The 20,853-nt window shown below is 35.7% G+C and overlaps 1 protein-coding gene across 4 annotated transcripts in view; it reads right to left on the bottom strand.

Moving 5' to 3' along the window:
* OPA1 (OPA1 mitochondrial dynamin like GTPase) overlaps positions 1 to 20,853 on the bottom strand; it is a 52,318-nt gene that overhangs the window by 12,566 nt on the left and 18,899 nt on the right. For all 4 annotated transcript variants that reach the window (XM_068692756.1, XM_068692758.1, XM_068692757.1 and 1 more), the window contains 20 exons: positions 20,366 to 20,452; positions 19,306 to 19,419; positions 18,867 to 18,947; positions 18,366 to 18,440; positions 17,992 to 18,063; positions 17,742 to 17,841; positions 17,071 to 17,201; positions 16,448 to 16,520; positions 16,284 to 16,356; positions 15,853 to 15,968; positions 15,195 to 15,259; positions 14,494 to 14,570; positions 12,865 to 13,030; positions 12,148 to 12,300; positions 11,526 to 11,634; positions 10,868 to 10,947; positions 9,408 to 9,548; positions 8,220 to 8,336; positions 6,814 to 6,907; positions 6,239 to 6,349 (listed from right to left, as the gene is read on the bottom strand). In XM_068692756.1, the coding sequence (XP_068548857.1) occupies positions 6,239 to 6,349; positions 6,814 to 6,907; positions 8,220 to 8,336; positions 9,408 to 9,548; positions 10,868 to 10,947; positions 11,526 to 11,634; positions 12,148 to 12,300; positions 12,865 to 13,030; positions 14,494 to 14,570; positions 15,195 to 15,259; positions 15,853 to 15,968; positions 16,284 to 16,356; positions 16,448 to 16,520; positions 17,071 to 17,201; positions 17,742 to 17,841; positions 17,992 to 18,063; positions 18,366 to 18,440; positions 18,867 to 18,947; positions 19,306 to 19,419; positions 20,366 to 20,452 (2,035 nt within the window). The remainder of the gene's footprint in view (positions 1 to 6,238; positions 6,350 to 6,813; positions 6,908 to 8,219; positions 8,337 to 9,407; positions 9,549 to 10,867; positions 10,948 to 11,525; positions 11,635 to 12,147; positions 12,301 to 12,864; positions 13,031 to 14,493; positions 14,571 to 15,194; positions 15,260 to 15,852; positions 15,969 to 16,283; positions 16,357 to 16,447; positions 16,521 to 17,070; positions 17,202 to 17,741; positions 17,842 to 17,991; positions 18,064 to 18,365; positions 18,441 to 18,866; positions 18,948 to 19,305; positions 19,420 to 20,365; positions 20,453 to 20,853) is intronic.

The raw sequence follows: 20,853 nt of genomic DNA, 5'->3' as shown, positions 1-20,853 counted from the left end.
GTTTCACATAGCATTTTTATTCTGTGGCTAAGAGCAATGAAAGGAGAAAAAAAACAAAAACACAACACAAAAAAGCAACAACCACAGAGCAAGTCATTATCTGCAAAGTACTGCTCATAGACTTTATCCTCAACTTCAAATAAATGAATAATGAAAAAAGGAGATTCACTTGGATCTAAATCAGTTTGCTGCATACAACAGACATAACAGAGCCCGCTCAGCTTAGCCAAATACATCACAGAAATCCCAGATCCTGAGTCAGCAATTTGAAAGTACCAACCTGAACTACTGTTAGCTAACTGCATTACAGCGTATTATGTATGTGATATTAAATCATTCATGCTCAAAGACAGTTTGCAAAACAGAGTGCAGCATAGCACAACTGCAAGGTTTGCACTCAACTGTAATGGATTCAACACAAGAAGTAGTACGTTAAGGATTTTGTGTGTGAACTTTTAAGCAACGGTTTTAGATGTCAAACTTGAAAGTATTTTACTACAACACTGGTTTATTAGTTTTTGTATGCTCTACTCTATACAAAAAAAAAATAAAGTTCCACAAATTGTTATATTTTACACATTACAAATGTATGACAGAATTTAAACAAATTGCCCTAAGCTAAGGACTCTCATTTCTTCATGTGAGGGCTCACTACTTACAAGTTTCAAAAGGCTTTTGTGCAGAATGAAGTCTCAGCTAGCCCAGGACACCTGTACAGGTGTCAATATTACTGACAAATGAACTCAGAGGCTGACCCCTTCACATTCATACCTAGTAATTTCTGGATCCAATTTCCACAGGCATTCCGCAAGCTTCTTCCCACTTTCTGCCAGTGACTCACCCCACGGAAATGCACATAGTTTTACACATAATTTAGTGAAGTTCTGTTTTCTTTCTGTGTTTTTTAGCTTGTGAGGAAACACGACACTGAATGAATAGCAGGCTGGCCTAGGAAAGATGCTTTACGTGTACTGTCCTTCTGTGTGATTATCCTGTACAGAAATAATTTTTCCATAAACAATACCCTTGCATTTTATTTTAGCTGTTTGAAAGGAATTAAGGAAAGGAAATAAGGGAAGATAGATCATGTGTGTATTTTCTTAGTCTCAGTAAAGTATTTTGTCTCCAGTGAAGTAAATGGCAAAGCTCCTGTTGGTGGCCTGAAAGTAGGATCCGCTTTAAGAATACAATGTACACATGCACCACCTAGCATGTTTTAAATGCAACTGCAATTGTAGCTCAGATTTAGGATAAAATGCTGAAAGATCCTATTTCCTTTCCAAAATGATTAAAGTATTCAGATTTTAACAGTTATTTAGTAACAAAGCTTATTAAACTAAAGCTTGCCATACATTTGCTAATGAGAATTATATATCTGAGAAAAAATTATCATCCCTTACAATCTTTATAAATTGTAATCTTCATATATAAAAGAAAAACAAAACAAAACAAAACAAAAAAAAATCAGAGCGTGGAAAACAAGAGGGACAAGGCTAGGCAAGTGCATCTTCCCCCAGAGGAAAAAAAGCTATTATCCAAGCAACAAATGCCCACTGCGTATGCTATGTGCATGCATCAAAAAACAAGAAATAGTAACCAGGGATGGAAGGCTTGGCACCAGCTCTGCTGCCATGCTAATCCTTCCCACTCCCACAAAGGTCAATCATTGCCATCTTGTGTTGGAAAAGGTGTAAAGCAATTGAACTACTGTACAAAGCTCATGCTACTGAGGAAGCTTGCTTTGGCCTTCTACAGAAAAGAAGCAAGTCCAAGCAGAGTGGCACTCTGAAAACAGATAGTTCTGGGAAGCCCTTCACTGGTTGTTCAACAAAAACAAAAGTAGCCACATTATGTAGTCATCTGCAGAAAGTTAAGATTTATTCAAGTCATCAATTTTGCTCTGATCTATAGAATATTTCTACTATAGTTGCTACTCTGTAATTTCTATTACGAACAAAACAGCAAAAAAAAGAAGACACAAGCAGTGCTTTAGAGCATGCAGTAAAAATAATGCAGTCCTGACATTTTTATGAGCGGAAATTCTCCTTCAAAAGATTAATGTTTGCCATAATACTTTTAGCTCACTTTACCCTATTTTACTTCTTACAGAACCTAGCACATGATGTATTTAAGATACTGATTTAGCTAAGCATATAGCAAAATACCAAGGTCTGTATAACATAAGTTTCATATCAAAATACTTTGTCCTTTGGCAGCCAGCACTATCTAGAAGCATCTACGAACTGGAAAGCAAATATAAATCTTGTTGTTGCTGATAAGTCAACATGGGGTGAAAGACCTGGCTACGATTTTCAACTGACAGACAACTTCAGTGAAGAACTTCAAGACAGATATTGCACCAGAGTTGCGAGGGAGATTGTAAACAACTACATTAGAAGAGGTTCCTACGGACTGCTGAATATGCCTCAAGTACCCAGTTATATAAGAGACAGACAGCAGCTTCCTCTTGTTTCCACATCCTCAGCAAAACAAACATATCTCAATTATCTCTACGGTTTTGAATACAGCATGGAAAATGACTAGGCTGATGGACTCTGGACTGGCTGTTACTTCTCACAAAATAACCTGGGGTTGTAACAGGTAGCCCCGTGCAATCATCAGCTCATTGCTAAGGAGCAGTCAAGAAAGGGAACAGACTTACTAATTATTAGTAAAAGACCAGAATAAAAACCAGAAAGCATCATAATATAACTGCACACATCTAGAAGGCAGGTACAGCTCAAATATTGTGTGCAGGCCTGCTCTTTCAATTCAAAAAGGGTTTAGTAGAACTACAAAGGGTGTTTCATGATTTCAACACGCCCTGCCAATGTCCTTGCAAGGAGCAACTACACATGAGAATTTTTCAACCAGGAAAAAGAAGAGCAAGTGCTGGTAGCATAAGCATCTGTGAAGTCATAAGAGGCACAAAAAATGAAGGGAGAAAGATTACTGAATGTTTTTCACAGTGCAAGGACTAAGGAAAACCAAATGAAACTGGCAGGTGGCTCAGAAACAAACAAAAGGAAGTACTTTTTCACACAATGTGTAGTTAAACTCTGGAACTAATTGCCACAGGATGTTGCAGATGCCAAAGTTTACATGAGTTCAAAAAGCAATTACAGAAATTCACAGGGGGAAAAATCATGAAGGGCTATTAATCACAAAGATATTACCTCAGGATTAGGAATCTTGGAACCACAGATTGGTGAAAGACCACACTAGAGAAGCACTGCTGTATGTTTAACCTGTTCTTATGCTTTTCCTTAGGTACCCATACCTGCTCACTGCTAGGGGCAAGACTCTGGGGTACACCCACTGCAGGCCTCTTTCAAAAGCTATTAATCTCTAAGAATGGCGGAATTGAAAAGTTTATAAAGTTACTTTTTCCCAATTCAGCTATTCACCTTCTGCTCTGCCTCTTTTTATATTTTATAACCCCTTCTTCCAGATGTCTCCTGTCCTAGGGCTTCTTTATTTCCATAAACTTAATTCGTTCACTGGCACTAGTATCAAAATGATACTCCTGGGGAGGAGCCCATAACAGATAAAGGCCTCTATTAGAAGAAAACCTTCAGTACTTTACAAAACGTGTAATTTGTCAGAAACTGTTTGAAATAAACACAGAAAGGCAGCAAGACTCAGGACCTAAAGGCTGTCAAGGAAAATTCACTGAGGTTGAAATACAATTCCAGGATGCAGAATATAGACAAAACCTGCTGAAGTAAGTTCTGAGACTTACGTGAGCTCTCATTATGAGATTGGGTTGCCATGTAATAAACAGTTTGCCATCAAACAATATCTTGAATGAACAATAAAACACTTTAAGTGCTTCAACATTAAAAAGCTGACAGACAAAAGTAAGGCAGGATTGCCATATCATCAGTATCAAAAAGAAGCATCCCAACCTCAGTTACATAAAGAAGTTAGATTTATAGATAGAGTTTATAGAGCTTTCTGATAGGAAACTCTATTAACAAGCAGAGCCTCATATTAACAAATTTACAATAGGAATTAAAAGACAGTTTGTAACTATCAGAGGAATGATATACTGGAACAGGTATTCAGTATGAATAGCAAGCCTCCAAAAGTCAACCAATTGAAAGATGGAGCTCAAAATAAATGAACAAGATGGATTATACAAACACAGCTGTCTACAACAGAGGAAGACTAGACTTTATGACACCGTAGATCCCTTCCATTCCTAATTAAAATACAAATACTTTATGAATGTGCATTGTGGGACTGAGGACTTTCTTTCCTTAAGCAGAGTTCTGATCACCACTCAGTGCTGTAAGAATTAAATTACTTGCAAAGCCACCTGAGAGTTCAATGCATTATGCTATCAAAGTCTGACTCGGGAGTATAAAAAATTGCAACGCAGACAAGCACTCTATTCACTATGGGAAAGGCACAGAAATCCCCTTTCCTTGTCATTTGTCCATAAAAATTATCACCACTTAGCAATAAAAGCATGCAGAAAGTAGAGAGAACATTGCTGATTTGACTAACAGAGCTAATCAGTGGTGGTTTTAAAATCTTCCCATAGGTACAATAAAACAGAGCATGTCATCATACATCTTTTTGCACCGAATAATGATTATTTCATTAGAAAAATGTGCCTGGGATCTGCGACCTCCTGAATCTAAAGAAATTTGGTGCAATGATGGTGTTTTAGCTAGATGGTAATTTATGAAATACATACTACAAAGTTGAAGCAAGCATACTAAAGCACAGATACCTATGTTTATAACCACACAGTGTGCTCCTACAGGTCTAGTCTGAGTTTATAAAATAAAAACTCCAGCCATTACTGCTTTGAAATTGAACATTATTCCCGATGCTGGTGAGAAGTAAAACTGACAACACAAAAATTCCAAGTCAATTTGTCAGAAAGCAAACAGCATTGTTCAGTAATAAAAGGAGACCACTACCTCATTAAATACCTATGCTTCACTGTACAGGTCACCACTAGTTTTACCTCAACATTGGCAGGAAGGCAAGGGGGAAACCTTATTTTGTAAAATACTTTCCATTCAAAAGAATGGCTACAAGAAGGCTGATATAGGGTTTCAAAAGCAATACAGGATGCATGGAGAGAGTTGTGGACCTATAATAAACCTTAGATAGTCAAACTAGCTATTGCAGAGACCAAACAGCCTAATAGACAGATCATTTGTCCTAGATTCACTACAACTCCTACATACAATTCTGAACTATTACAGCAACACCTTCTAAAGGACAAATACTGTAACTGATTGAGATATCAATAACAACAATCTGTGATCTCCAAATACAGATATTTATGTATTCACATGGATTTTTACTTATCACAAACTTTTTTTTTCTCCTTTTGCACAACATTTTTTTTTTCCCTGCCACGTCTGAGTGTACAGAGAGGGTCTGAGTGGAAGCCTCACAGAATAATAGCAGAATGCTGCCAAGGAAACAATGCATGTGCAAGAGGAAGCCCCAGCAGCTACAAGTCTGTCTAAACCTCAATAGATGTGAAGGTAGCTAGCACAAGTAGTACCCCAGCCTCAATTGTCCCCTTCAAACCTTTCACTGTTTAAGAACTTAATATATTAACAACAGAACTCCGTGACACTTCCTGAGTGACTCAAATCACTACACTAACTGTAGTCCTTCCAGAAGGTTAAATCTGCTAGATTTTCTTCCTTGTTTTGTCTCTCAATATAACGGTCATCTCAGTTTAATAAGCTGACAGGTTTTGGTTCTGTATGCAAGGACTAAAAACAGCTGGTCAGGAAGTCAACGGCATTTCCAACTAATCTGTGTTAAATGCGTCAGCATTATCTGTGGGAGGCACCCAACGATTAAAAGTATGTGATCAAATCCTCCTTATATAGTCAAGACCGAATGACCCAGAGACAGGTAGGTCTCAGAGGTGTGGATTAACCATACTGTACTAGAAAAACAGCAACGACCCTTTATGACATTACTGTGTTTTAACTATATTTCTCAATATACTGGTGCAATGTATTTGTATCAGTGAGTATACATCTAGTGTAAATTATATTCTTCTATCATTTAAATCAGTAAGATCTGACTATATTAAAAAAAAAATAATCCATTTGTAATACTTACAAAACACTAGTATGTGAATGAGCTGCATAGCATTAGGTGTTCTTAACCTTACTGTCCCATTCATAGGGACAGAGGTCAGAATCTGTTTCACTTCAAGCTACTTCCCGAAGACTATAAAGCAGGTACTTACTGAGATCCTCTGCAAGCTGGACCCTTTTGCCAGTTAGGAGCTTAACCTTTTTTTCACTGTCCTCAGCAAAATCTTCAAGCACTTCCTTTACATTCTTTTCCAAGCGTCTTACTGTTGGAAAAACAAAGGAGGGGTGAGCAATAGCACTTCTGCAGCTACATTTTTTAAAAAATATCAAATATTTTAAAATTAAAATATATAGCAACATTGACTTGAGAAAGAAAAACGTAGTCACTATTTATTGATTTATTTTTCTGCTTGGAAGAATAGACAATTGGCATCAGATAAGCTGAAAATACTTTAAACTGGAAAGTATCTTAATTATTTGACATTCCATTTACATTAAATCATTCTAATTTAATGTAAATCATTAATCACTCTAATTTAATGTAAATGAAACGTCAAATTTTAGTTACTTTACATTCTTTAATTACCCAACCAGGACATAAAAATCAGCCAGTCATGCTGAGCATGAAAGGGACAGAGAGCTAGAGGAATGCTAAAAAAAAAAAAAAAAACAACCAACTTTTTTTTTTTTTTTTATTTCAAACACCTCAATTCACTGTGAGCCTTACCTTCAGTATTAGTAAGCTGCTGCCTCAGCGTATTTGCTGTAATTGCCAGCATTCGCTGAATTCGCCAGAAGAGGACAATATCATTGCATTCGAGCTGAAATGAAGGAAGTCGTACTGTCAGACCCTTGATGTCCAGGAAATATCCTACACTTACAAGGCCCTACGTATACACATCCTGATCTCACATAAAAATCCCACAGAATAACTGCTGGAAGTAACAAAGAAACAAATATACATCTTAAAAAACGTATCAGCCCTATTTAATACAGTGTATGCATATTAAATCTCTTTTCAATCTTTTAATTTCATTTTTCAACAGAAACTGACATATTAAGGGATATAATAAAGAAAGTTTACTCATCCTATAAGAAAGGTTGTGAGTATGACCTAATACTCACTGAAACACCACACTTGTTCATAACACACTGAAAGACAACAGCTGAATTCCATATTGTAACTCCCTGTCTGCCAAATGCTTCTGAAGACAGAGTTGGAGCAAGGGCTGTATTAATTAACAACAGAAGAGACAGTTTCTATTTCTACACTTGCTAGGAGAACTAATATCACATTAAGGACGCCTTAAAAGACAAAAAAAAAAGGGGGGGGGGGAAGAGGTGGCTGGACATCAGAGTGGCAGCTTTCTACCCTACAATCTCATTCTCTTGTCTCTCAGAGACAAAGATATTTCTACAGCAGTAAAGATTTCTGGCTCTATAAGGATAGTTGTTTCTCATTTAAAAGCAAAACAAAACTCCACAGAAAGTCAGGAGCTCCACTCTTTCAGTAATTTCTCTGATTTAAAATACGGAAGTAAAAAACTGCATGTTCTTTTCTTTGTGTTACTTTGTGCATACGGTCATTTGTTGTACAAGTTTTGCTTTAGAAAACTGGAAAGTCATTTAACAGAAAAGATAATTATTTACAACCAGCCAGTTGTAAGCTCCAGTTGCTTTTCTCCCCTGTTGATCACATCGGGTTCCAAGCATCAACTCTAAACACTTATTTACCATGCTTATTTCATAAAAAAACACCTTTACTTATAGCTTTCACCGATCATTTAGTACCAATAAAGAAAACAAATATCAACGTAAAAGTGGGAAAAATGGATGCCAACAAGATATCAATAGCTGTACAATACTGCTTTTAACAGTGTATTTGCAATGCACATTGACAAATTCGCAGATGCTGAGTTCGTATCTGACCTCTAGTGGTCATTTTATATCATTACCACCAGGGTGGAATTTTAATAAATCACAAGCATCACAGAAAACATCCAAGATTACCAGCTACATTAAGATAAAGGATACAAAAGAAATGTTAGACTAGTTTAAAGTATTTGTGGGAGGTTTTCAACTTAACTGAAAATTTTAAGCAAAACTTTAATGTGTGTCAGTCCTACATTTTACCTCTGAGTCCACAAAATGCCGTTGATAGTAATAGAAACCTCTTCGACAAAGGTTGCAGTGGTTCAAAGCCGTCTTCAGGAAATACCTTCTATAAATTTGGTGCCATGTGTCTTTTATCTAGCAAAAAAAAACAGTACTTAAATATATTTTTAAATTATATACTACAGAATATGACAAATTATGCTGCTCTTGGCATGATGCAATCTTCACCTTAACATTGAGAATACATTTTTGAGTCATGCAAATTAATTTGCTAGTTAAACCAGATTAAAGCACAGAGAAATATTTAATGGGTCTTATATAAACAAAAATGGCTATCTTTTCTTCATTTTCTCCATATTTACGTTCTAGTTCTTCAAAATTAAACACACTTAGAAAACAAGGCTGTTAAAAAAAATTAGTTGCTTAGCACTCATACAGCAGATGTGGATTACTATGCTGACCTTTAAAATTGAGAGATGATAAATTCTGTATAAGAAACAGGCAAGTTATATAAATAACTTTTCTACTGTGAATAAACACACGCATGAATATCAAAGATGTAGCTAAAGTTACTGCAGAAAAAAAAATCACTGTTAAAACATCCACATCTATTACTTATTGTTTGAATTTTCATTCAGTTAAAAATTAATCTTTAAATAGATAAAAGGTCTAATTATAGTTAAGAGCCTTACACTGCAAAAAGATAAATCATTTTACAGAACATTTTAAACCCACATTACATTCCCTCAGGGCACTCTAATAAAACTGCATTTTGCAAGTGTTTTTACAAAATTCCCCTCTCTTGGATGTAATTATGAACTGTACATACAACCACAATGAAAGCTTAGGAATGTGCAACATGTTTTTATCATATCTTGTTCATAAGGGCCTCGATTCCACTGTATAACATACAAACAATAATTTTAAACAAGCCTTGTCACAATTCAGGCCTGTGCTGCTGGTGAGAAAATCTGCTCAGCAGATTCTGAGTTCAGTCTGAACTGACAGATTCCACAGCGTTGTACTGCACTTGTCTGACAGCCAACAGAAGTGTGTGAATTGCGTGCAAGCAGTCATTAGTAATCCATTTGCAAACATCTGGACTACAAACTCAGTATTTAGACACAATCCTTTGTATACTATCTAGAAAGAACATCCAAATGTTCATAGGGAGCTTCCATATGTTTTATCACAATGGCATCTTACCAGACAGGGGTCCACTGTTATTCCTCTTGCTTCGAGATTCTTTCTGACAGTTGTCACTTCATCATTTGCCAGATAAGCTGCATGTTCTTCATTGCATTTGATTAACTTTTCAAGTTCATTTTTTGTTTCATTACGAATATTCTAGGATAAGAATGATTAGTTGGAACTGATTATTATAGATTTTGAGATCATAATCACCTCCTCAATAAACAATCTATCTCCTAATAAGCCAGTGTCAAATACCTCTGACACTATTACATTTATGTGATCCAAAAGTGTATTTGTGTACAGACATCCAATACAAAGTAACTTTAAATGGCTAATTTTCTATTTTTTTTTTCCTGTTCATTATGCACAGAAGTATAGAAGAGGAATGGAAGGTTAGAAAAAAAAAATCAAAGCTGTTAGCCTTCTTTCCTTTTCAGGAGTATCAGCTAGTGTGGTTCACATTCATATATTTAATTATATGATTCTGCTGCTCTGCAAACTCCTGTTTAGTTTTGAACTGTATCTGCCCCCTGCAGTAGACATACAACCAAAAATTTACAAGAAATGTTGTGCCATTTTCTTTTGACGCTAACTGGAGGAGGAAAAAAACAATCAGAACAAAAACCAGCCCATAGGCTTTCTGACACCAGTGAGAACTGTCAGCTTTGCTTATCAGCTAGCAAGAAGCGTTTATGGTCTTTAGCTCACCAGACTATATCTTTAAGTTGTTGTTCATTACATTCAAGTAAGTTAGGCTGAAATGGCTGCACAGTTGACTGTAGAGCTCCTTCCTCTGAAACAAATTACTTTCTAGTGTATTCTGTTAAATTTTACTTACTTCTTTAAAGTATGATTCAGTTTGAGAAATATCTAGAAAAAGTAACATAAAAAGCCCATCATCACTGGGCACTGAAAGGAAGGTGCTATTTAAATTCAAAAGAAGCAAATTCCAAGAGTAAATGAGAAGAGAGGTTATGATGAAAACAGTCAATCAGAACATACAACTGTGACAACACCAGTGATAATGCTATCACATATCAATGAAATCTGAGTGGAGCACAATAGAAAACTGCACAAGACTTCTGCTTAAAAGTGACTTCCACCCTGTTTTCATCAATTTCTCTTTACTGAAAGAATAAAATCCAGGTCAATAGTATAATAGGACAGATGTAATTCAACTGAAGAATAGAAGACAGTTTACAAACCAGTATCTATCTTAAGATGAAACAAATATATAGAAATCTAGATGGTGTAATAATTAAAACTTAATTAAAAGCAAGAACAATCGCAAAGTATTTAAACCTAAGAGTGTTTTTGAAATCTTAAATTCTGTGAAGAGGGTTGGTATTTTTGAAAACTGACCTAGTAATAATCAAGGTTTTCTAAATGTAAGGAACTTTTTTTTTTCCTCTCTATTTTTTACCTTTACTTTTTTTTTCTTTATATTCTTCCCCTGTCCCTCTTCTTTTTACCTGTTCTTTGGTGCGGCCTATCCAATACATCCACCTTTTTTTCCAGTCTGGACCCACCATATCTTCAATAACAGATTCAGCTAAAAAAAAGAAACATGACATTATCACATGAAATATATGCAAACAGCCAAATTTACAGTTCTAAAAATAGACTTGAGATGAAGTACGGATATTTTGTGCCACGAGTCAGGTATTTTTTTAATTAGTATTTTAAAATGACTGCCAATGGGCACTGGTAGATATTTCAAGGAAGTATATAAGACACGTGCCATCTCTCCACTAAGACAGCCTTCTTTACAGCTTCCATGTTCCAAGTCATGAGTTTCAAATCTTACTTTTTGCAGCTTGCATCGAAATTAATTATACTTGATAACTATAATTGGACCAACCATTTTCCTAAATTTATGCAATCCTCTTATATATTTCTGTGCCATTTTTTGATTCTCTATCTCTCTATCATTTAGATTGCCTGATTTTTTACAAAAGAAGAACACTAGCTTATTCAGGCTGCATTTTGACCAGTATTTGCATCGCTATCAGCGCCACTTTAAACTGTCTCTACTATCTCAGCGCAAGATTTTGTATGAGCACAACTGCAGTGATGAGAAAATTGGCCCAGATTGAAAAGAACACGACTAGAATACATCGCACAACTCACTGTCTTTGAGGCGACTTTGGAGCGTCTCTTCCATGAAGTGAATAGCTGCATCCCACTGCTGTTTATCTGATATCGACCGATCTTCTAAGGCATTGTGCTGGATCACTCGCTGCAATACAGAACATCTTTTTAGCATAAAATAAGTAATTTATTCAGGATTTAGTAAAAAAACAAAACAAAACAAAAAGCCAAAAAAACCACAAAACCACAAAAAAGCAATATAGCAACACAGAGCTAATTCTGATATCCTCTTCACCTTTTGATGTCCACAACAACAGCATTTACTGGACACACATCATTTATCCAAAAGGCAGCTTTCCAAGCACTAACAAAAATATTTTCTTGTGCCTTTAATTTGACCCTTTGGTATAGCCTAGCATAAGTAATGTAAAAAAAAAATAAAAAAAAAATTCAACAGACAACATGAAGTCCCACTAGATTGTAGAATCTATAAAAATGGCAGTAAAATTTTGTTGTTTTATGTGGCTATACTTAACAGAGCAAATAAGCTAATACTGAACAATTCTCACATTTAAAGAACACAAAAATACTGAACATGCAACTTAAGTCAAATGATTTCAACAGCACTTAGCAATAGTATGAAAAACCCACTACATTATACCAGACTATCCTCTGCTCTCTCATTCCATTTATGTCGCTTAATACTTTCTTCTTTGACAGCTTGTTTCAGTTTATCAAAGATATCATCATGCTCTTTTCCTTTGGGTTCTGTCATGAAACGGGAAAATTCTTCTTGCAATGTCTCCCATGCAACCTAGAAAGTCAGAAGACAACACCTACTGAAGCAGACCACTATATCGTGCACCAACCTGTGAAGGAACATTTACTATAGTTCCTACAACAATTTGCATACATTCTGAAAGCAAAGTACAATCATAAGTCACTGACTTTTCCTTTGCTGTCTTATCCATTATTACAAGGTCAACACTGAAGTTTACTTCATTATGTTGCAAGCTGAATACTGTTAAACTTGCATACATCTATAAAATATGAACATACCTAGTTTAAATGAGCTGTTTAAGCTTTTTTTTCCCTCTGTTTTAACAGAGAAATCTGTCAGAAGAACAAAATATGATGTTCATGCTGTACGTTCTTCTTGACATCAAGACTGTGCTAGCCTTCTCTGACATGTAAGCTGGTAAGAACTGCAAATAGACTTTCAAACCATCAGTTTACTTCTCTGGACCTACGCTTGCATTTTAACAAACTTTACACAGATATATATTTTTAAATTTTAAATAAAAGGCATTGTAAAAAAGAAAATGAAGCACAGCTTTATTTACAGAGCTGAAATATCTTAATCCACTTAAATTCTAACCTCTACTGCTTTATTAGGCAGTTGCTTGTCAGTCCACTGTTTCAGTTTGATGTCCACAGTTGTGTTAAATGTCCCTGAGTTCATGGTCTGTGCTGCTGGAAGGTAGATATTCTCAATCACGTGAGTAGATACCCTCTCCCATAATGTCTTCTGAAGAATCTCTTCCCTAAAATAGAAAGTTATAATATCTATAATGGCTTCCAAAACAAAACTGTCTAAATGGTGTGCATTCAATTTCGCAGAAACACTGACAAAGGACTACAGAACACAGGAAATACTCCTTAACGCCAGTGCACAACTTCAACCCAAATCCAGTTGGAATTACGGACGGAGCCACACAATGTTTTTGGTAGAGAAGACAGCTTCAGAAGTTCACTTCAACAAGGCTTTTGGCTCCTACTGCACGATAAGGGTTTCTTGCACCTTTTAACTCTAACAGTATAACCATGCAAACTGTGTGTGTCCATATGCATGGCAGGTGGGGGAATGTTAACGGGCCAGACTGGAAAGCATTGAAATGATTTGACTTAGAAGTCCACACTCCCATAACAAAGCACGTGGGGTTTGTTTCTGTTGTATTCTGAACTTTTTTTTGGGCGGTGGGGGAGTGGAGAGGGGACATGCCAACAAACATCCCAGATTTGATAAATAATGAAGCAAGTTGAGAAGTTCAACCTACCCAATCCACAACATAAAATGAACTTTAGCACCTATTACATAGGCAATAGCAGCAAATACCAAAATGGCAAAACTGCATTATGTTTGGATTACAAGAGGAATCCAAACAAATACAGTGCTTACACCACTTTTCTCTGATCATAATAGCATGCCTGGACTTATTTAATGACATTAAGTGCCAGACATATTACCTTGGTTCTTAATCAATAACCAAGTGCCAGTTTAATTCAGGTCACTAAAGGCAAAGGCATTAAAGGAAACTTTGTAATTGCCTGTTATGAAACAGGCTGTCAAAGTAATCCTTTTCATTGGCCATTCTCCTCTAAGACTGCATCTAGAGTGACTTTACTATGAAGTGATGCTACACTTAAAATACTTAGGGTAAGTTCTCTCTTTCTCATACCTAAGTGTGCCTTACAGAGAAGTAGGGTAGCATAGTAAGGTGGTACTTTGTTTTGGCTACCAAGGAGATAGCTGTTTTTACAGCCAAGAATTACATCATCTTTCAACTGAGAAGTCTCCAATTCACAGGGACACAAATCATTTCTTCCCCTCGACAAGGCGCTATGTATTATTTTGACATTCATGCTGGTAAGCCCAGAACAGGAAGTTAAACGGAATTATCGATTCAAACTTCAAATGAACATCTTCAACAAGACCATTCCCTTTCATCTCAATAGATATTTCAAGAGAATGATAAAAATATCTATCGTTCATTATACTGTGTATTGAAACAACAAAACAAAGCATTAACTAGCATTATATAATTTTTGTCAGTGGATTCTACAGGTATTTGTGAATCTGGACACTTCTATACTGAGAAAGGAAATAATAATACATTGTCCTAAGAAAAACAGTTTCTTAACTATATCGGATAATTTTATTAGTAAACCCTTTATATTTTCATGGTAAATTCTGTTAGTCAACTAAAAAGCAGAAAAGCTACCGTACCAGTGCTTTGGTGTAACCTGAGTCAAACTTATGACTTCATCAAGAATCTCATTCTTCGCCTTTTCAAATAGTTCATTCTATGCAAAAGGAAAAACAGGAAATACAATTTTATTTAAGTACAGTTTGACCACATTTTTATGTAAAGAGTAACAAAAAACTTTTTCTTTGGGCCTTTAAGCCTAAAATGGTACCTTCTGATCATGTTCTGGACAATGTATGTGCTTGTCATAAGCTACCCTGGTTTACCATGCATCTTCCCACCCATCTCTTGCATGCCTCTGGCCAGGCATGGCATTTGAATATTCAGGGTCTCTATAAAAGAATTAGAGAATGGGATCATAATTGTTTTGTTACTCTGTCTGTCGGAAAGAGCACGGAATGTAACGTCTCTTTGTCAGTTCTATTAATCATGATCACAAAGAAACAGATGTATTCCTGTGGGCAGTTTAGGTCAATTAACTGTATACTAGATAAGTGAAGGACTTGTTAAGCATTAAATTACTACAACTTTGAAGTGTGCTATGGGAGAACTCACTGTTTCCTTCCCCTAGAATAGTTTACACTGTCCTCACATTTTAAAGTGTTGGTAATTTATGCTAATTTTAAGAAACCTTTACAAATGAGATTAAAGGGCATGAATTTTATCCCCCAGTCTTCAAAGCACTTTGTAGCAAACAAATTAAACCAGTAGTGTAATTTACCCTGTCAAGCTCTCGCAACCGGGGGTAATTGTTCTTCCATTCAGTCTCAAGATTGAAACGTGTGGCTGCAAAGAGAAATCAGAAAACAGGCCTTAACTTTTTAAATTGTCTACAGGCACTTCATGACTATTTTAAAAGTTTAGGAGTTACTAAAATTGCAACAAATATTGCTTATGACAAACCTTCCAAAAAACTTAAATTGCATCTATAAATGAATGATTTTTTTTCGCCATCTGTGCTCATACATTGTGTCTACAAATTGCAGGATTCACACATCACAAAGTGGAAAGGGTATCAAGAGTCTCATTCAACTTACAACTCTGCACTGACCCTGACTGATCAGATGGTATCTGTACTTAGAATGCTATTTCAAACAACATTTGAAGGTAGTGGAAGAATTGTGCTTTGCCCCCAGAAACCCTCAATTTGTTTTCTTCATAATTATTGTCTCCTCCAACTTTTATAGCAAGTCCTTTATAGCATGAATTATTTTTATCATGCTTTTGTAAACATTAAATGAAGCAGTTATCATTTCATGAGAAGCTGTCATCATACAAAACAATTGTCCAAGCACAATGGCAAAACAGCATTATGTGCTTGTGGAAGAACAGTTTTAACAAGTTGCTATTTCACTTTGTCTTTTGAAGTCGATATTTACCTTTAAAAGCATCTGCTTGCTGCTCCACAGACTCTCTCACCATTTTCCAAAAGCAGTCTGACACAGCAAGACTTAAGTTCTTTGTTGTTACCTGGTGTGCTTTCAGCATAGATGTCCTGTAAAGACAGACAGTTATAGGAAACTATTCCATGCACACCCATGCTTCCCGGACCCCATTTTCTCTTCACAAGAAGAAAGCTTTGCTTTTTTCCTCTCATCCTCTCTCTCATCTCTTTCTCTCTGCTCACTGACAGTGAGTATTAGGTAACAAGACTAGCTTTGTCACCTCAACAAGGTGCTTAATTTAAGCAGAATTCATCTCAAATAGCACTTCTGCACTGCAACCTTTGTAACATGTTCAACAAGAAAAACTGATGCTAGCATCTACCAGCACAGGCCCATTTTAGTAAAAGGAATAAATTTCAACATACTTCAACAACTTGGAATTTTGAAAAAATTCCTCTTCATACTCTTTAATAGATTCAATGCTTTCACTGCTGTTTCCTGGAGAAAGAAAAGAGTGCTGCAACAGTTCTATTCAGACAGTTTTCTCTGCTATTAAAGAGAAAATAAGCAGAGCCAGAGCTCTCTTTACCTTTTCCAGTAACAACTGCAAAATAACCCAAAGCTTTCATTGGGAAGAGTTTGCCTTCAATTATCTGCTGGATCTATGAAGACAGAGGATAAAAAAACATGGTGAATTTTGCATAGAGATATTCTTTCCTTCAGTGCAGTTTTACAGCCAGCTGCATAGGTATGTAAGCATAGGTTACTCTAAGAAGCAGTTTGTTAAGGGACTGTAAGTTCTACTGATATTTAAAAGAACAAAAAAATAAAATAAGAAGGCATAAAACAAATAAGTCATAACATCACAAATCATGAAATAAAGTGAAAAAGACTATCCAAGAATACCCTAAAGCCTTCTCAGCAGGTTCCACTTCCTGAGGTCACTTACATGAAAGTAATCACTACAAAAGCATGCTGTAGCCAAGCTGTAACTTGACTAAAATCATGTCACTGACCACTAAAAGCAAAGCCTAAGAGAGATTAAAACAGAAACCACTCCAAAAATATCGAATAGAGAAATAAGCACTCCAAAACTTCCAAGACAGGTAAGAGAGGTCCAATATTTTTGACAGTCTCAAACATTTTTCTGTGTGTGACTTTAGCCATCATAATATGAAAAAAAAAACAAAAAAAAACCAGGTTTCAACTCACCCTGCTTGGGCTAGCCACATTTTTCTCAGCAAGATCAACTTTAGTCAGCACAAAAATTGTCCTTTTTCCTTGGGGATCCATTTGGCTGACTAGGTCTGTGACAATACTGCGTTCTGCATCCACTGAGCCATCTAAAACAAACAGTTGTATTTTAGGGACTATATAAGGTGACTCACAGTACTGAAGATATGGTAGGCATCAAATAAGTTTCACATTACAACTGTAAAACAGTAAAATTACACATGTATTTAACTTTTGTTTACACACACTGAAAACTTGCTTTGTTCCCAGTATCATAAAAATTTCACTTAATATAAGTTCCCACCAAAACTAAAGGTTACACTATTTGCCAGCTTGTTCAAATATTAATAACTTTCACCATCTGCTACCTCCAAAAGCACTTCTGTAGAAATTTTGGATTTGATTACTATCACCATTTTCTTTTTAATGATAAAAATCTTATCAAAGCTTCTGCCGTCACAGACAGAAAAGATGCCTAAATTTACAGACAGGCATTTCATAACATGCTGCTTTGTACACTGTATAAATTCCTTGCATGGAAATAAATATATAAAATCAGGAATTTTCCAAAAGGAATGTAAGAATTAGAATTAAAAAAACCAAACAAAACAAAAAATTGACACTTGGATATCCATCTAGATTCTTGTTACCTTGAATACAAAGGATGATGGCATTAGGATTCTGCATGTAGGCCTTGCTGATGCTGAAGATAGTTTCCTTTGTATCCGGAGCCATACCTGATGTCACAGTCTTTTATACAGAGATATACATTTAAAGGAAAGAAGAAAACAGAAAGATATAAAAAAGGAAAAAACAAACATTAAAACAGTTAATGTTCTCAGTAATAACATTACTTTACTTGCAGATCTTAAAGATTTTTTTTAAACACTGCATACTTACACTAATGACTCCAGGTAAATCAACCAATACCATTCTCTGCAAACCAGGACCTTTCACACTTAAGGATATAGTCTGTGAAGTAAAATAGAAATGAAATATTTATACATACACAGAACTACTTTGTATGTTTATTGTGTGTTAAGTACATATTTACACACACTTTAAGCCAGCAAGTCTGCAATTTTAAATAGGAGGTCCAATTTTATATGCACATATTTGTAATATAAACTGATTTTAACAGTTCAAATGCACTTTGTGTAGGACAAAGCATTAAGTATATACAGATTGGATTTGCTGTAGTCCGTTATTTGAAGAATACTTACAGAAGATATACATGTCAAACATTTAGTAGCAAATACCTGTACAAGCCTTACCTCAGTGCTAACAGTGCACCCTTCCTTCACACTATTTCTCATTCTGATTTCTATTTCATTTCTCAAAGCTGCAAGCTGTTTCAATAAAAAGCAAAATATTAGACATAATATCTCCCCCAACCATGACAGAATAAAAACGACAAACATAAAAAGAAACTTTACTTAGGGATTGTTCAAAATCTGTTTATAAATATGAAAAAGTATGTCTCATACGCATCTGAAAAACATGCATGTTGAATAACTAGTTTGGTAAATAGGACATTAAACTGCAGATTACCTGACGACTCTTGTATAGTCCCCAGAATGTCTCCTCCTAAATCGTTCTACCCATCTAAGTACTAGTCAAAAATCCTATTAAGAGATAATGTAACATCTAATATAATGCTTTGCCCCAGTCAACACACTTCACTCTAAACAAACAGGGGCTAACATAAGATACAAAATTTTCAGAGAATTAATGAAAAATCACATTAGCTTCCAGTCGCCTCTTTTTATACTTACATCCTCTTCCTTAGTCAGGTCAAACTCCCGAGAGCTGTCTTTGAATAAAGCCACATGGTGGGGACCTTCGCTAAGGGTTACCTGAATGGTAAAAGCATTACTTGAGAAAGCATGGTAAAACTAACACGGAGAAACATCCGAAGAACATAACATTTGTATACTTCCCAATGCAGGTGGACATATGTATATAATGCTTACTCAGCACAGAACTACTTATACAGTAAATACAGGAGTACTTACAGTAAGTACTACTACTCTGGTAGTATATACATGTAAAGATCCCATATTGGCCTGACGAAGTTTTCTCATTAACTAACAATTCACCTGCTTAGATAGAGGCCATTTTATAAATGAACGTTCACATATGCTTCAACTAATGGCTTAATTAGAGATAGTACAATACAGTAAATACTGATTAAGAGATTATGACATTTCTTACCTTAACAGGGGAACGTGTCATCATCTCCCCAGACCCTCGAGGGAATATACGGGCTTGAGCAATCATTTCTAACACACTGGTTTTTCCTGCACTTTGATCTCCAACAACTACCACCTTAAGAGAAAGTTTAAATAACCATTGGCTTTCAGCAGAACATTTCAAAAGCTTAGACAAAAGCTGACTAAATCTATGTTAATCCATACCAATGCTGGCTGTATTATGTTTGACAACAAAAACATTTATTTCAATATAGAATTATTGAAAAAATGCTAACTTTTACTCAAGCAAAAACTTTGAATTTTGCTTCAGACAGCACAGTCCATACAGAAGCCTATGGACCTAATCTACCAGGCCATCAGGAAAAAGTGCTTGATGTTCTCATGGCAGCCAGTGCATCTCTGCTTGTGCATAGCCCTTTCAGCCAGGTGAAAGGCTCGAAATCAGTCATTTGGTAGATACTGTTTCTGCCTTGAAACTGCCTTGACTTACTGTCACATCCCATCTTATCAGTTCATTATATAAACTAACAATGCCAGAGGAGGCTGCACAAGCAGGAAGCATTCCCATCTCTCCACTACACCATCAGTCAGATGAGGCAACCTCCCCCTCTCCAACAGAAGTACTATGGTGGGGAATTAGCTGGGGCACCTTTGCCTTCTCAGCTCTCTGCTGATACACACCCTAAAACCAACTTTTTTTTTTTTTTTTTTTTAAAACAAACAAACAAACAAAACAAAACAAAAACCACAAAGCTGAGCAGGTTGGAGTACACTGAATGAGACTGTTTAAAATAAAAGGTTGAGCACAGCAGCAATATCAGACATGGTTTTATCCACAAGTCAAGGCAGACTTAACATATTGCATTGGTTACTCTCAAACTTCAACACTTAAAATGGACAATATGTATTTATGCAAAACCCCAGAGTTCCAAAAAAAAAAAAACAACAGTGTAACTCTAACCTTTAATTATATTCCAGAATAATCTGGTGTTCTATCCAGTAACTGTAAGATTAGTCTCTAAATTAAAGAAAAAAAGACAACAGATTTTTTATTGACTTACTCGAGGTAGGTGATCTTGAGTGTTATAGCTGGCATCGTAATCAGACAGGATGTCAAGTACTTCAGAATACATATCAATCAAAGATTTCTACAAAAATAAAACAAAAGCTAAAAGAACACACTCAGATAACTAACAGAACAAATATTGGATTTCGTCTGTACATACTATAAATTAATCTGTAAAAGTGTGTTTATTCTCTCCTCAAAGAATAACAGACAGAACCCTAAACTATCTATACTGCAGCACCTATTTGGTCTTTATGAAATACAATTCCACATAAAGTCACCCCTTGCCTTCTGTGGATAAACATACTACAGCTGCAGATGTATCTTGGATGAAAAAGGAAAATTAGGGCTCTTACATACAGTACAAGAGAGCAACGATGCTCAGGCTTCATGAAAGCTTCCGAGTACAAAGCTGAACTGAATTTCTTCCATTAAACAACTAGATTTAAGTTTTCAGCTTGTTGAACAGTAAGCATTAAGAAA

This window comes from Anas acuta, chromosome 9, assembly GCF_963932015.1.
Source record: "Anas acuta chromosome 9, bAnaAcu1.1, whole genome shotgun sequence".
Classification (NCBI taxonomy): domain Eukaryota; kingdom Metazoa; phylum Chordata; class Aves; order Anseriformes; family Anatidae; genus Anas; species Anas acuta.
Note: the sequence above shows the minus strand (reverse complement) of the source record. Positions and strands in the feature narration are given on the sequence as shown.